Source organism: Aotus nancymaae, unplaced genomic scaffold (genome assembly GCF_030222135.1).
Source record: "Aotus nancymaae isolate 86718 unplaced genomic scaffold, 86718_ANA_hifiasm-v0.15.2.pri h1tg000016l, whole genome shotgun sequence".
NCBI lineage: Eukaryota > Metazoa > Chordata > Mammalia > Primates > Aotidae > Aotus > Aotus nancymaae.
In genome coordinates this window covers 30,822,976-30,840,475 of record NW_026988428.1, presented here as the reverse complement: position 1 = coordinate 30,840,475, position 17,500 = coordinate 30,822,976, and the positions used below count along the sequence as shown (strand labels likewise).

Sequence of the window (17,500 nt, the reverse complement as noted above, 5' to 3'; positions counted from 1 at the left end):
GATTATATGATGTAATGAAGTATTACTCTATGCAAGGTACTGTCATAAGTAGTTTACATGAGAAATCATTTAATCTTCATAAGCCTTCAAGATGGGTACCATTATTATCCCAATGTTTTTACCAGTCAGGAAGCTGAGACTCAGAGAGTTCTTTCCCTATACCAATAGGAGGCAATGAGCTTTTCTCATGAAAACTATTTTTTTTTTTTTTGAGACGGAGTTTCGCTCGTTACCCAGGCTGGAGTGCAATGGCGCGATCTCGGCTCACCGCAACCTCCGCCTCCCGGGTTCAGGCAATTCTCCTGCCTCAGCCTCCTGAGTAGCTGGGATTACAGGCACGCGCCGCCATGCCCAGCTAATTTTTTGTATTAGTAGAGACGGGGTTTCACCATGTTGACCAGGATGGTCTCGATCTCTTGACCTAGTGATCCACCCGCCTCGGCCTCCCAAAGTGCTGGGATTACAGGCTTGAGCCACCGCGCCCGGCCTGAAAACTATTTTTGATTGAACTTAGGAGCAGATGTATCACTGTAGAGTAAAATAAAGGTTCATTTTAAAGGAATTCATTTCAGTCATCATATTCTCAATATTTTAAAATATGAAACAATCTAGAACTATCACAAAAATCCCCTAAGCTTTTATCCCTTGTGAAAGCACATGGAACCTTGTGGCTGGTAAACACTTTTCTTACCTTGGGAGTCCATGCTGGGGACACTTGATGTTCTTTTCTGAAAGCAGTCCTCAGAAGAGACCGTCTCACCTGTGAGAGATGTACTAATAAAAGATCCTGAATAGGAAGAGGTCGTAGACTGGTCCACTCTGCATTTTCAAGGGTTTCTTGACCCCTGAGCAAGTTCATTCCTGAAGTAACCAGCTGTTCACATTGAGGGAATATAGTCATTGCCACGTAATGACGTTTCAGTCAACAGTGGACCACATACACACTAGTGGTCCCGTAAGACAATAACTGAGCTGAAAAATTCTTATTGCCTTGATGATCCTGACCTTGTATAGGCCAGGCTAATGTGTGTATTTGTACTTTAGTTTTTAATGAAAAGGCTTAAAAGGAAAAAAAAATTAAATATAAAAAGCTTATAAAATAAAGATATAAAGAACGAAAATATCTTCGTACAGCTGTACAATATATTTGTGTTTTAAGCTAAGTGTTATTACAAGAGTCAAAAAGTTTTTTCAAATGTAAAAGTAAAAAAGTTCCAGTAAGCTAAAGTTAATTATAAATTTAGTATAGCCTAAATTACTGTGTTTATAAAGTCTACAGTAGTGTGCAGTAGTGTCCCAGGCCTTCACATTCACTCACCACTCACTCACTGATTGACTCAGAGCAACTTCTACCCTATAAGCTCCATTCATGGTAAATTCCTGATACAGGTGGACTAGTTTTTATCTTTTATACTCTGTTTTTTACTGTATTCTTTCTATATTTAGATATATTTAGATACATGAATATTTACCATTGTGTTACAATTGCCTACAGTATTTACAGTAACATGCTGTACGGGTTTGCAGCCAAGGAGCAAAATAGCCTAGGTGTGTAGTAGGCTGTACAATCTAGATTTGTGAAGTACACTTTGTGATGTTTGTACAACAATGAAATTACCTAATGACATGTTTCACAGAATCGTGTAGTTAAGCAATGCATGTCTGTATTGGGAAGAATAGCCCTTATTAAACCAGATCAAGTCTTGTGCTCTCTTTGTGACAATACAGAATTTTCATGTTAAAAAAATTATAGAAACTTAAGAGCTACAAGTGTAATCATGTCCATAAGATTATATACAATTCTTCCAAATGTATACTAATTTATTATTGTTTTTAGAAATTTTCTCCTAAAAACAATAGTCTAGAAACAAGATGAGTATCTGCTTATCTTGTTTCTACAGCTATGTAAACTCCTAAAGAAAGAAGTGATTCCTAAGGAAAGAAAATTTGCTCCATGGTGCCAGGCTGTGTCCACCTAGACAGAACTAAAAGTTCTTTGACTACAAAAGCAACTTAAGTTCTGCCTTGCTAGGCTCTGCGATACACTGGGAAAGTCGTTCACTCTTCCTTTTGTCAACTGGAGAAAAATGGAAAGGATTCCAATGTTTGATTCACTTTTGTCTTCGGAAACCCCGAAAACTCTTGGAGATTTAGTCACAGAATCTCAGAGAACAGCTACGTGAGTGGCACCTGACTTTTCGGCCGTGAGATTCTACTATAAGCATACTTTTACAATGATGTGATTGAGAAAACACATAAAGGGCAAATGTAACTATAAATTCAGTTAAGTTTTTAACTGAATTGTTTTTGTTACTCCAACAGTGGCGTTTGGAAAATAGTACAAATCTGTAGGAGAGATGTTGCTTTTCAAGTCTACAGACAACACCACAGACCCCTTTGTGCAATCACCTAAGATTCCGAGGACCCAATATCAGAACTGCTGATTTATGCCAAATTACCCATTTTGCAGCGGTTGAAATGGAGGCACTAGATCTTGCTTAAGTTTCCTCAGCTTTCTAGAAAAGTTGGAATTGAAATCTGGGTCCCCTGTATCCCTGTCCTGGGTTCCTTCCCATTTGCCATCCTGCGTCCATTTATTTGGACATGGGATGTGCATGCACCCGAGATCAACTCTAGAAGGTGCAGAAAGTATCCACTTGATGGCCTCTTCTGCCTCCTCCTGGCAAGTGCCTCTGGCCATTGCAACGTCCCTGACGTGGGATATTTCGGAGTCTGAGCAAAGCCTCTTCTCTTCTGCTGCTGGTTTACTCTTCCCCTCTGTTCAGGGCACTGTATAACACCAGGCCTTCTAAATACAAAAGAGGAGAAGTCTAGGAAGCTATTCTTTTCAGCCAGATGTTTCTAAGGCATTAAAGACCAAGTAAAAATTAAGGAATAAAAATAAAAAAGGAATTCAAGGGTAACAAAAAAAAACTTATAAAAGCTCTAAGTGCAGAGTAATATCTAACAGTTCACTAACCGACTAAACACATTTATGAGCCTCCTCCATTAGGAGTAAGACTACAATAAAATAAGTGAAGGGAAATCAGCATTTTTATGACATGCTGAGCTCAAATCATTATCCTTCTTTTGGGCCAAAGTTGATCATATCTGTGTAAAGTATCTTTCAGAAAGGTTACCTCTCCCTCTCCCCTTCACTTAATAAAAAGTTTGGATAAGACTAATCAGGAGGTAGAAAGTAAGTATTTTGGAATATTGAACTTCTACTCTAAGGAACCATCTGAATGTGATGAATTAGATTTTAAACTATGGAACCAATAAAGATTTAAGTAGATAGGAGAGTTGGATATTAAAAAGTAAAGACCCTGTGGAGAAAAGCCGCAGTGGAATTCTACAGAATATGTTAGAGTTGGTGAAGATTTAAAAAATATCTGGGATTCATGCTCATTTTGTTTTGGAGACCATGACTCTGAGAAAAGTGAATGGCCAAAAGAAAATGGTCCCCTGTGTTAAAGGACTCAGCCATTTGGTGGGGCTCATTGACTTCTTCATACACATGGGTCTGTTTCAGTGAAGGGAAGAGAAACATATCCAAGATGCTGTACTGGACTCAGACGCCAACACAGTCTTACAAATAGTGCAATATACACCTTCTGCCATGACAAGAGTATGCTTTTGTTGGGTACCATCCTAAATCTTACTCTCCAGAAGTTTCTAATTTAGTTTATTGGGAGAGCTCATCCACCAATTGTGAAATATGTCTCCAACTTAATGAAAACTACAGGAAATGTACTATATGAAGCTTATAGTGAATATCACTGGAAGGCATTTGTAAAATGAGATCAACTCTAGAAGGTACTGAAACTATGCTTGTGTGACTTCCTATATGATTCCTGGAAGATTTATGGGTTTCCTATAGCCAGCCTTTCAGAGTCAGATAGTCTTGTTTCAGAGAAGTGATAAATTGGAGGTGTTTTACGGGAAATTTAAATTTTATTTCTTGTATTTGAAAAATCATGCTTATAATTCTGATCTGCAGGATTATCTTTCTTCATTCCCATCTATTTATTGCTGTTTTTTAAAAAAACTTTACCCCACTCAATCATATCTATGTTTCCAGGACCTGAAACCACAGTTCTGTGGAATAAGGCAAATCTGTAGTTCTATTGCCAGAATTATATAATGAGCTCTTTTTCTGCAAATTCAGCAGACAAGTAGAACACAAGATAGGAAAAGAAAACAGGATAAAGAAATTCTGGTTTTCACTTCTCTTTATGCCTCATTTGCCTTGTAAATTTACAACCTTCCGTGGAAGCAGTCTTAAGCAAAACTAATAGTAGAAGATGTGTTTGAAAATTATTACTGGAATAGCTAGAATCTAAGAAATCTGGAGGCCATTTTGGCAGCAAATATGTTTACATGTAAAGGAAAATAAATATTCCATTTTCTAGAAACTTCTCATATATCAGGACCCATTTCTTCTTAATAGAAAGTGTCATGTTGGGCTCAGAAACTTGCCCTGCCTTCCAGTTGTGTCTTGCTTCCTTTTGCTAATAGTGTAAAGGAGCCTAGCTTCCCACATTCATTCCCAGCATCCCTCTGCACTCTTCCCCTGCGAACTTTCTCTGTGAATGTGTAAGAGGATAGTTTCATAAAGGTTAAATTGGCCCTTCCCTCTTCTTTTCTTTCCTCTTTCCCTGGCTCTCTTCCTTCCATCCTTTCACCCATATTCATTGAGTACCACCGTGAGACCAGAATTACCCTATCTGAGATACAACAGTAAATAGGATGTAGTCTTCAAGGAGCCCACAGTTAGAATGGGTAAGTAAACTAATCCTTCCACCTAGTGAGAGGAGTTATAACCAGGTCAGGGATGTTTAGGAGTGATTGTCCCCAAGTATTGTGTACTATTGCTTTTGCTTTCTATCCTCAAATTGGATACTGAAACTTGAACATAGATCTAAATCTGCAAATTAAAAATTAAAGAGTGTTACCAAAACTACCTAGAAAATCTTTTCAAAATACACATCCTCAATTTCCTTTTTCCCTGTGTGCTTATCCTGAGATGTGGCCTTGACCTGGAGCCCTGGGAAGCATATTGTTATTTGCTGTATCTGGGGCATGAGATTTGGGAAAACCTTCCCTAAGGGGTTTTGAAATGTGGTCCCTCCACCCCTCTTAAGCATCTCCTTTAATACCAACTGAATAGGAGTATGGCAGAGCTGTTGAGTGTAAGAAACAGAAAGCTTCCTTTGACCTACACAGAAAATAGAGCATTTTATTGGCTTACCTTTCACAGTTAGGTCCAGCATAATTTTCTTTACAAATGTGCCAAACAGCTCCATTTTTCCTATAGCAGGATTCTGCAAAACTAAAATTGAATATTAAAATATTCTGAAAAACAAAGCAAATATTAGACATCAATTTCATGCATCAATGAAGAGACTGTCTTAACTTTTTATTAGATCACCTCTATGTTGGTCCCATTAAAGTTCTAATGGGTGCAATCATTTTCTTTATTTAAACTTATATATACATTTACTTTGCAGGAAAGTTTAGGCCAAAAGGCTCCAAAAGATGATGCTACTTGTTGGTGGGACCATTTCCCAGGTCTTAGACAGATATTTCAAGCACAAGTCCAAAACATGTATTCCAAAGCTGGAAATAAAATAATTGAATTCTACCTTCAATTTTGGATTTATAGGAGAATCCCTTTTATTTCTTTCACTGTCTGTGTATTCATTTGAAAGTTTCCCCTTTTTTTCTGACCAGAACTTGTCTGGTTTTAAAGGAAGGAACGAGTTCTAAACTATAGAATCTTCATAGAATTTTAATTTCTTTCATGTATACTTTAAATGTTGGAAATAAGGGTGCTGAGACTGGCTGAGTTGGTCAAAGTCCCAGTCAAGTACTGCAGCAAGATACAGGACCCACCATAAAAGGATTTTACCCCTTAGAACCCCCTCTCTTTCTTCTTCTTCGTTTTTTTAAACATAATAAAAATTAGGACACAGGACAAAAAAGTAATAAAAATATTGGTTTAGTGGAAAAAAAAAGACTGCCAAAACTTCATGAAGTTATTTTATTAGATGTGTTTAGCAACCCACTAAATGATTGCTTTCACTGTCTATTTTTAAAAAGATACATCAAAAAATAGCCTTAATAACATTCATCTGACTGGGTACCTTTTCAAAATTGCATTATAATGCCTTTTGGGTGATGACAGAAGCCTAGCCATTCCCTGGTCTCCCTCCCCACAAGCCTGCTCTGGCCTCACACCAGCAATCTGATTCCTCCCTTCAGCTGGCTGCAGCTCAAGTCTTACCTTAGAACAAGCTTGTCCAACCCATGGCCCATGGGCCACATATGGCCCAGGATGACTTTGAATGGGGCCCAACACAAATTTGTAAACTCTCTTAAAACATTATGAGAGGTTTTCTTTAAAATTTTTCTTTAGCTCTTCAGCTATCATTAGTGTTAGTGTATTTTATGTGTGGCCCAAGACAATTCTTCTTCTTCCAGTGTGGCCCAAGGAAGCCAAAAGATTGGACATCCCTACCTTAGACTTTAAGCTCAGTTTTTTCCTATGTGGATCATATTTCACATATTCCCAAAATAGCAAAATTGTGGACTCTGGAATCAGATGGTGTGAATTGGAATCTCTTTATTCCTACCCACAAGACGAGTCCTTAGTACCTCACTTGGCTTATCTGTCAAGGGGGGATAATCTCCCTCTTGGACTTTTGTAAGGCACTCAGAACAATGTTCCATCAAGTAGGCATCAACAAATAGTAGATGTAATTATCATTGTTATCTTTCAATGCAAAAATATATGTCCCACAGAATTTCCTCTAACATTTCATATTCAAGTCATTAAAGCAATTAGGAAGACATGCTCAATTTGTTTTATAAGTTTTGCTTATCTTTAGAGATACAAACTCTATTTGTATGAAGAAAGTTAATGTTTTGTTATTTTACTGTAGGGATAGTTGTGCTATTTTGCTTCATTTTTACCCAGTCTCTTTACTGCTTTTGAACCTATTTTCTGTTTTAAAAGGATGTATCAAGCAGCAGAGAGATCACAGAAGTAGGCAGGATTGAAAAACCTATAGGCACCAGTGTACATTTGATGCTAGGCCCTGGTGCTACCTGGACTCAACTCCAAAGGGATTATTCAGTGAAATCTCCATGCTTTCTCCTGGGATCTCCAGGAATAGTTCTTTCTCCTTGCTAGTTTCTAAATGTTATATTTTCATAGGCTTTGCTTTCACTCAGGAAAATAAATATGACTAATGAGTATGTCCCTACTCTTTGCAACTTCATATGAGCCAGGCAGGTTTCAGTTGGTCAGAGAAGTTGCCTTTAGGGCCTGTTAGACTCACTCAGGAAGTAACATCAGGATTAAAAGGGGATCAACAGGAGGGCAGATGCTAGCTCAATAAAAGGGAAAACTGGTATTTAGCACTGCCCAGCAGAAGACTGTGCAGCGAGTCCCCTGTCACTGGAGGTGTTTGAACAGTGGTTACTTATTTCTTTATTTACATTAGCAGGTGTAATCCTGAGATAGCAACACTAAGATGGAGAAAAAAGAATCCAGATAATCTAAATACAGTACTTTCAGTTAACAATGTTCATTCACAAACTAGATAAGAAATAAAACTATCATTAGCTTGTCATTAATCAAAGAAAAATAGTTTCCATAGACTGAGCAAGATGTTATGCCAGGGGTTACAGAGGATTCAAAGAATGTTAATAGACATTCCCTATTCTGGAATTGTCAGGAAAGGGCAAACATACATGAAAAGTTAAATAATAATGCAGAGGTAATATGCCCTTCAGTATGGTGACAGTTATATCACTGATTGATGACTGTCTAGATGGTTCAGTAATAAGTGCTATGACATTGTAGAGGAGGGATCTGTGAGCTGCAGACCTAGTTGGGGATGGTTTCTTAGTCTGCTTTGCCGTCATAATAGAATACCACTGACTGGGTGGCTTAAACGACAGATATTTATTTTCTCACATTTCTGGTGGCTGGAAGTCCACGATCAAGGTATCAGCAGGTCTTTCTTCTGAGGCGTCTCTCTTTGGGCCTGCAGATGACTATCAACTTGCTGTGTCTTCACGTGGTCTTTCCTCTGTGTACATGTAGCTCTAGGGTCTCCCTGTGTGTTCTAATCTTCTGCTCTTACATGAGCACAAGTCAGATTGTATTGGGGCCCACCCTAACAGCCTATTTTAACTTAATCACTCCTTTAAAGGCCCTATCTACAAACAGTCACGTTCTGAGGTACTGGGAAATCAGGCTTCGCCATATGCAATTGAAATAGGGTAGAGATTAGATGGGTTGAAGGATGGGAGACAAAAAGGGTGGAGGAACACTGAACTCACAGAGATGAACTAGATCACACGTGGGGTTTCATCTCTTCTCCTGAGCAAGGCTTCAAGATTGACAGGCTTGTTTCCTCTTCAGAAGACAGAAGCAAATCATTCCTGGCAAGAAATGCGCTTACCAGCCCTGAATGGGGGAGTGACTGTAAGTTGACATTTAAGTGAAACTATTCTTTGGTTTTGTGGGGCCAGGCAGACTAACAAGTTGTAAGAGCATCGCTGGAGTGAGGAAAAGGGACAAAGGCTACGGCCTGCCTGCCACATATACTCATGGGACTGCGTGTTATATTCTATGCCACCCTAACCCCTAATGAGGCATTAGAAATGGCCGCTCACTACCAGACAACTTGTGGTTGGTCTCCATGGATTTTCATAATTTATTTGAACTTCCTGCCCTCCTCTTCTATTCTGATTATGTTTTTAGTCTGTTTTCTGAAACAGATTGCGTTTCATGTTGTACCCTCCATTTTCAATAAATTTTGATTTAGTAGGACTTCCATGGTCCAGAAATTCTTTTGGATGTTATAGGAGATGTTTATTGGAGCCTGAGTTTTTATTAGTTTTTCTAAAATTTATTATAACCGCCCCCCCCCCCCCAAAAAGCCTTCTTCCCTTTCTCTACCTCCTTTTTTCCATTTATATGCAAATAAAATCTCTTTAGGAAACTCTTACTTTCCATTCTGTAATTTGGGGAGTGTGGCTGGAATACAATATTCTTTTCCCTTATAGACAAGTTTATTTTCTCTTCTCTATTTCTTCTCAATTTAGGGATTGATACAACTATCAGTTCTATTCAGATTATGGAAATCCAGCAAATAATAGATCATCAGTATTGCAGTCGAAGCCTCCAGTGCAGGTGGGTAAGCCTCCCCAGCATGCTCTGGTTGTTTCTGGAATTTACCCATGGCTCCGGGTTTTTAAGACTGCAGTGAAAGCTAAAGCGACATGATAAAATCAATGTGCGCTTACATCGCTCCTTAAGTGAAAACCTCTTTATTACATGGTGGGAGAAAGAATCATAAAACGGTTGGTATTAGCAAATGTCAATAAGCCATAACCCCGGTTATTCCAGTCTCCTGGTTTGATGGATAAGTCCAAAGCAGAAAGCCAAGGGAGTAGCTCTGTGGCTGACTCTCTGAGCGCATACATCAAGGGCACAGAGTTGCCAGTTAATTTTATAGCCAAGAAAGACATTGTTGCTGATGGCTCCAAGTTACAAGTGAGCTGACATTTGTATATTTTAATAACAAGGGATATCATTATTTTAATTGCTGAAAAAATGTAACTTAGCTTTTCAGTTAAGAGGAAAAAAATCAGATATGGCAAAAGTTATCAGCAACATCCAGCTCCAGTGTATGCCTTATCACTTGTATCAAGGTAATGATACATCTAGAAGCAGAGAGTACAAGTTACTTCAAAGAGTACAATGAGCCAGTTGTAGGCATTAAGAATGGGGAGGGTTGGGTGTGGTATCTCACACCTGTAATTGCAGTACTTTGGGAGGCCGAGGCAGGAGGACTGCTTGAGCCTAGGAGTTCAAGGTCAAGACCAGCCTGGGAAACATGATGAGATACTGTCTTTATAGAAACATGATGAGATACTGTCTTTATAAAAACATAAAAATTAGCTGGGTATGATGGCACACACCTGTGGTCCCAGCTAATTGGGAGGCTAAGGTAGGAGGATCTCTTGAACCTGGGAGGTCAAGGCTGTAGTGAGCTCTGTGTTTGAACCACTGTACTCCAGCCTGGGTAACAGAGTATGACCCTGACACACACACACACACACACACACACACACACACACACAAAGACACACAAAGGGGAAGTTATTTTCTTAATTTGATAGTTATTTCTTGGGCTGGGCTCAGTGGCTCATGCCTGTAATCCCAGCACTTTGGGAGACCAAGGAGGGTGGATCATGAGGTCAGGAGTTTGAGACTAGCCTGACCAACATGGTGAAACCCTGTCTCTATTAAAAATACAAAAATTAGCCAGGCATGGTGGCGCACGCCTATAGTCCCAGCTACTAGGGAGGCTGAGGCAGGAGAATCGCTTGAACCCAGGAGGTGGAGTTTACAGTGAGCCAAGATCGCACCACTGCACTCCAGCCTGGGTGATAGAGTGAGACTCTGTCTCAAAAACAAACAAACAAAAAACTAATTTTGGGGCACCTGCTAGATTAAAGGCAAGGTCTGTAATTTGAACTAGTGTCACAAATCCTGTGGGTTTTCAGCCTCATTTCTTTTCCAACCTGATATAACTTGGGCTTTAAGTTGATGGCTGTGAGTTATTAAAGTGCCATGTATGGTGCTTTATGATTTGTTTATGACCTCTATGTTCATTATCTCTTTGAATTCTCACAAAATCCCTATGAGGTTGGTATAATTTATCCCTGTTTTGTAGTTAAATTTCAGTGAACTTGAAAAAGTTTGCCTAAGATCACCCGTAAGTGTCAGATACAGATATTAATTAATGTGGTAGGATGACATAGAGAAGAGTCAGATGATTCAAGTTCAAGTCCTAGAACTTTGATAACATGTTTATTCTCCCCAAATACCCATTTCTCAGCTCTCAGGTGGGGATACTGTCAAAACTGAGTTGGGTTGCTGTGAAGCATGCAGCTAATGGGAGACACATCTTAGGGAATGAATTCCATTTATCTAAGCTTCTCCCAGTGAAACAAGATGCTCCTAATCCCAATGCACATCATTCTGTTTTAAAAAATACATTCACTCCCTGAAATAACACTGTTCTCAATTTGATATGCAAGATGCAGTCTTGTTTTTTCAGCTTTGTTGAGGTATAATTGACCGGCAAAAACTGTTTCTATTCAAGGTTTATAATGTTTTGTTTTGTTTTAATATACCTATTCAATGCAAAACACAAGACCTTTCCATTTCCTGTACTTTTGCTTTTACCTTTTTAGCGACTTAGTTTAGCATTGCTTAAAAATAATCGGAAATGACTGACTCTTTTCCCATCAATCTGATTTTAAGTTGCTTTTCCATGTAATTCAAGGGATGGTCAGGTCATAAGGAGAAATTGTTTTAGACACAATATGTCTTCTTGCTGGAGTTTTTTATTACAATACAAATCAAAGTAATTTCCCTTTCATCCAGGGATCTCTCCTAAAGGTGTGAGGGGATCTACGTATAAGCACTTGTCTTGCAGTTTTCTCCCTTACTAAATGGTAATTAGCATCATAACAATTTAGCAGATTCAGGTTCTAAAAGTACCTGGTATTTTCTCCTACTGTTGCTCAAAATGGAGTGATTTAGGGTAGAAAAAACATATTTATGATTTCCAGGGGAATTGTTAGTTTGAGCCTTTGCCTCATTTGTCTTCGGAAATTTGTGTTTCTTTAAAGGGGACTAAAGTCATTTCCTGTGTGCATTTGGTCTGGGAGTTGACTTTCCATCATTTCTTTTTCTGTGTGTTCTAAAAAACTATAACTTTTTGTGGTACATTTTATATTAAGACCTGAAAGAGATCACTCTGAAATTGGACAGGTATATAAGGAAAAAAAATGATACCAGGTTGAACTCAATTTTCTGTATTTATTATTTACTATACAATATTTCACAGTTTTTATAGTATATAATGAGTATCAAAAAGTGCTTTGAAGACTTTGCTGCATATTTTGATTTGTGGTATTTTTTTCCATAATTAGATCTGGAAATTACAATTATAATATTCCTGTTAATAAGCACACACCCACCAATGTCAAGTTCTCTCTGGAAATAAAGTAAGTGTATGGCTGTAAAAAAACAGTTTTATTTTTATCATTAATTGAATAGCAAGTCTAGATTTACTTCACAATTTTGTCAGTAAGTGAAGAGGCAAAAAGCTATCAGTTTGTGTTAACTAATGATGGTTTAAAAGGTGGGCCACTTGAGGGAAAGGTTTTCAAAATGAGTGCTGTGATCATCCAGGCTTTCTTCAGGGAATGGAAGGCTCTAAACTCTACGCCCATGCCTACAAAGTGGGGGTGATTTTGGTTTGATGCTCACAAGCTATGGACTTCCCCTGACTCTCTCACTTGGAGAGAGAGAATTAGAATAGGAAGAAGAGTAATAACATGGCCCCCAGATGGAAAGATGCACATTTTGGGGAGCTCCTGGTAGCAATGTTAATGCAGATATCACCCCTATTTTCCAAAAGACAGAAAAAAAAAAAGGAACCAGAGTTTGGAATTGGACAGAACAGGGTCCAAGGATTCTGTCACTTACTTATGCGATCTTCCCGACGCCACTTATCTTCTTTGAACTACTGTTTCTTTATCTGTAATATAAGTATTATATTATACCATAACACATAGGGCTGCTGTAAGAATTAATAATGGTGAAATTAATAACTCCCATTTGCTGAGCACAGACTAGATGCCAGACTTTAATAGTGGGTCATAAAATCCTCACAGTGTTTTTTTTCTAGTTTATATTTTTCAGATGGGGGCACTTGGGTTTAGAGTTTCAGGAAGGGAAGGAGAGGGGAGGGGAGGGCAAAAGGGAAGGCAAGGCAAGTCACATTCTGAAAATCACAGGTAGTAAGTTATGGAGCTGGGCTTCAACTTCAGTCCATCCTCTGAGCCATCACTATCCTGTCCTGCCTCCCCAGTGAGAGAAGACGTGCAAGGACACTGCCCTTTCCTCACACATAGTAAAGATTAGCACTACCTTTCCTCCCGAATCACAAAACTCTAACCTATTCTTATCAGATATTTTAAATGATTATGCCATTTAAAGACTTTCCCCTAAAAAATTATGTAATGAGCCACTTTCCATGAAGATAAATGGTTTTTTGTGTCTCCTGATCTTAGTCTCTCCTTTCTATTCCCCTCCACATTTCCTTTTTCTCCCCTTCCTTTTCTCTCACTCTTTCCCTTCCCTCTGTCCTCCCCTCTCTCCCTCTGCTTGCCCAGATCTGTTTCCCTCCTCCATCCTTCACCACATGCCCTCTGCCTCTTCCTCTGTCTTACTCAGGCTTCATACTCCTTTTCTCATCAACTTCACCTCTGTGAGAACCAATGCCACTCAACCCAACTGCTTGCCTTGGAAAGGTTTCTTTCAAGCAACTAATATTTTGTGACTCAGAACCTACCATATTTCAAGGCAGAGCAAAAGCTAAATGTACTATTCTTATAAACTGAAAGTACTATTATCTAGCACGCCTTGAGTAACCTGAAATAACATATTCTTATTCATTTCTAGCTTTTAGTGGAAGGAAATAAGATTATATGCTATGTCCCCTGAAGTGGCAGATCACTTTGAGCTGTTAACTCAGGTCTTTTATTTTAAAAACCATTTTTTGTAAAATGGTTGATTTAAAAATAACACATTGGCCGGGCATGGTGGCTCATGCCTATAGTCCCAGCACTTTGGGAGGCTGAGGCAGGTGGATCACAAAGTCAAGAGATCAAGACCATCCTGGTCAACATGGTGAAACCCTGTCTCTACTAAAAATACAAAAATTAACTGGGTATGGTGGTACACACCTGTAGTCCGTCTCAAAAAAAAAAAAATAAATAACACATATACTCAACTGAGATTGTAAGTTGCCCCAACTTGTGCAAAGGGATTGTTCCCAAAGACAAATAGATCTCATCCTCTTGATGATGATTAATGGACTAACCTCCAGAGAAGAAGAACCATTCTTTCCTCCAGGCTTTCAACTCTGACAGCTTTAAAATCTAGTGATTTCTGATGGGGCTCACTCCCAAACTCCTATCTGTATTTATTTGCCTGTTATTTTAAACAATATCTACCCAGAACCGGAATTCGCAAAATTGAAAATCCTGAAAGCTTCAGATAAATGCAAACTCAGTGCCAGTGGAAAAAGAAGGAATATATCCAAAAATTAGAAAAAATATTATGGAGATAAGTTCTTATGTGAGATGATTTAAGTGATGAGATTAGGTTTTAGAAAACATCATACACAGCCAGGCTCACGTCTGTAATCCCAGCACTTTGGGAGGCCCGAGGCGGGAGGGTTGCTTGAGCCCAGGAATTTGAAACCAGCCTGGGCAACATAGCGAGACCTTGTCTCTATAAAAAAATGAAATAAAAAGAAAAGAAAGAAGAAACCATCATATACTGTTTCAGTAGCCATCTGAGACTGGATTTCTTTTTGTCGTAATGAGATGCGATCTGGCCTATTGGCATCAGTGAGCTTCGCCTAATACAATGCCTATTGTGAACTTTGAATGGATTTCCAAGTTATGTTCCCATTAGACCCTCTTCTTATCAAGGAGTATCCTATAGATGCTGGTAACAGCTTTTTCATGTGCTCTTTCTTTTCTTCATCTCTTGAAGCACAACAGAGCCATTGATAGTCTTCCAGTGCAAATTCACCCTTGGAAATATATGTTTCCATAGTAAAAGGGAAACCAAAGGGATTGAAAACCACAGAGAAATCTCCCAGGAGATGACACAGGTAATGTTTTCTGTCTCCTTTGTTCTCTGCCGAGAGAGGGATACATTGAGCAAATTGCCAGCGTTTTCCTTCTCTGGCCAACCTTAGTCACAGGGCTTGGCTCAGCCTCTTCCTTGTGTCCTTACAAAGCTGTAGACTGTTCCGGTGACACCCATCAAAAGCTGTGATCCCGATACTTCTCATACAGTCATTGAGGAAATGCTTTTCAGCCTGTACTCTTTCCTACTGACTGTCAAATGTGGGTATGAAAGGGATCCTCTTTTATTCATTATTCAGGGATATCAGCACATTTGGAGCCTCCCTGTAGCCCCATTTTCCGAGAGCATGTTCCATTTCCGTGTAGCTGCACCGGTAAGCTTGCTTTTTCTTTTGCTTTTCAGTGAGAAAGAAATTGAGCAATAAAAAAAACACTTTAACTACAGTTAATTTTTACATTAATCATCCTCTTTTTTTCTCCTGTTCTGACAGGATTTAGCTGACTGTTCAACTGATCCTTATTTTGCTGGGATATTCTTCACAGATTACTTCTTTTACTTCTATCGACGCTGTACCTAATTTGTTCACATATGGGGACTTTACCAAGGAAAAATAGGAATCCATTTAACAGAAACTGACATCGTCTTGCAACTTCTTTTTTCTTTTTTTGTAAAACATTTATGTTCATTGCTGAAGGACTTTTTCAGGCTTTAGCTTCCAACAGTTCTGAGACGATGATGAGGGGAATAAAGTGTTTGCTGAAACTTGAAATAATGTGGTGTCTGATTTTGCCATGACTATGAAGAAAATATTTCCTGGAGTAAACAGTACTGTTGAATTTGAAAGTAGTGTTTCTGGTATTAAGGAAGTTGTGAGCTCAAAATAAGCAGGTCTAGCTCTACTTTGTTTTAATGTATTTTAAGACTTTTGAGAAAAACCAAAAGGGCCATGTCACCTTGGGCCCACTAAACACAGACTCTTGAGAATGTGTGGTGTGGTATGTGGAGGAGTTGTGGGGGGTGGTATCTGATGCTGAGCTCACATTTAGGCAAATTGTCCTCTGTGTGTCTGTGTGTCTGTGTGTGTTTGTGTGTATTGTATACACATATACACTTGAGTACAGAATGTAGCTTGCTAATGAAATGGATTTAGAGAAATCGTTGCAATTCTGCTTTGTAATGCTTGATGGACACTAAACTTTCTGTGTGGGTGTGATATGCCCCCTTTAAAAATGGAAACTCCTATACCCCAGAGCTCACTGAAATGAATCAAACTAGCCAATCCTAAGCCTGCTTACTCTGCCTCTCCTGTTCTTTCTCTCAGATTACCGCAATCAAGGCTCTTGCCCACAGTTCCTCAGTTCCTCCTTCTCCTTCAGTCTCCCAACTGATCCTAGCGCCTTCCCAGGTGACTCCCTCTGCCATGGCATGCCCTCTTTTCTTTTGAACTATGTGTAACAAACTATCTTTTGGAGGGCAGTTATCCCCTCATCTGTTGGTCTTATGCCTCAGATTTTCTATTAATATGCTATTTCTTAGAAAATGGAGATGCAAGCCACCATCACTGCAGTTCCAGGTAACAGGGATGCTGAACGGCTGGCCTTGCCTTATCTCACTGTTGGTCTCTGGGTCAATTAGGGTAAGAAATTTGATTTTTTTGTGTGTCACAGTGGTAATCAGCAGTAATAAAACATCCTCTTCCTTCTTTCCAGCTATTATTAAATATGGTGCCATATGGATGGAAATTAGATGTAAGACTCCAACAATTAAGAAAAGATATGGTCATTGCTCTCACAGAAGACATTTAAAAATAAACATATTAACACAAAGGTCATTTATCCAGTTATTAAGAGTTGAGATTCTGATGGTCTTAGCTTAGTCTTGAGTTCAAACCATGACTTTATCTGTGTATCTTTAGGCAAGTTGTCTAATTTCCATAAGTTGCAATTTCTTCACTTATAGAAGACAGTGAATATCTACAACAGACAGGATTAAATATATAATGTATGTAGAGCACAGATAGGTCTAAATAAATGTGAGCTGTTATTGTTATATCTTCATAGAACAGGATAATTATAAAGATTACAGTAGGATTATAAAGGGATTGAGTAAATACACACAAATCAAGGCATCTTCATCAACTATAAAAACTAAATTGTAGACAAAACCATACATATGTATATTATATAATGTTTACATTTTTTCTTTTAAATTTATTTTTATTTTATTTTTTTAGAAAACGTGGTCTCACTCTGGTGCCAAGGCTGGAGTATAGTGGAGTGATCATATCTCACTGCAGCCTTGAACTCCTGGGCTCAAGAAATCCTTTTACCTCAGCCTCCTAAGTAGCTAGGATGACAGGTACATGCCACCAATGCCCAGTTAACTTTTTTTTTTTTGGTAGAGACAGGGTCACACTATGTTACTCAGTCTCGTCTCAAACTCCAGACCTCAAGTGATTCCCCTCCTTCCTTGGCCTCCCAAAGTGTTGGGATTACAGGCCTGAACCAGTGCACTTGGCCCCCTATATTTGGAAAATTATTCTCCTTCTTATTTCTACTAAGAGCATAGCTTTTGTTGAAAATGGAATAAGGTAGTTAAATTCTTGGAGGAGCATTTCAGTATTCCACCAGTTTCTTAGATTCAGATTCAAACTTGGTTCTCCTAAGCTGTAGTATCAGCCTGTCCTAGCATGACTTAGGCCTAGATACTATAGTTGTAACACCATTTTAAAACAGGATC

At 38.8% G+C, this 17,500-nt stretch overlaps 1 protein-coding gene across 1 annotated transcript in view; it reads left to right on the top strand.

The window, feature by feature from the left end:
- Positions 1 to 16,223, top strand: part of MYRFL (myelin regulatory factor like) — a 122,738-nt gene extending 106,515 nt beyond the window's left edge. The window contains exons 20-25 of the mRNA XM_012441352.2: positions 8,435 to 8,497; positions 9,121 to 9,208; positions 12,025 to 12,099; positions 14,663 to 14,783; positions 15,060 to 15,134; positions 15,252 to 16,223. Of these exons, the coding sequence (XP_012296775.2) occupies positions 8,435 to 8,497; positions 9,121 to 9,208; positions 12,025 to 12,099; positions 14,663 to 14,783; positions 15,060 to 15,134; positions 15,252 to 15,338 (509 nt within the window). The 3' untranslated portion in view covers positions 15,339 to 16,223. The remainder of the gene's footprint in view (positions 1 to 8,434; positions 8,498 to 9,120; positions 9,209 to 12,024; positions 12,100 to 14,662; positions 14,784 to 15,059; positions 15,135 to 15,251) is intronic.
- The last annotated feature ends 1,277 nt before the right edge of the window (positions 16,224 to 17,500 follow it).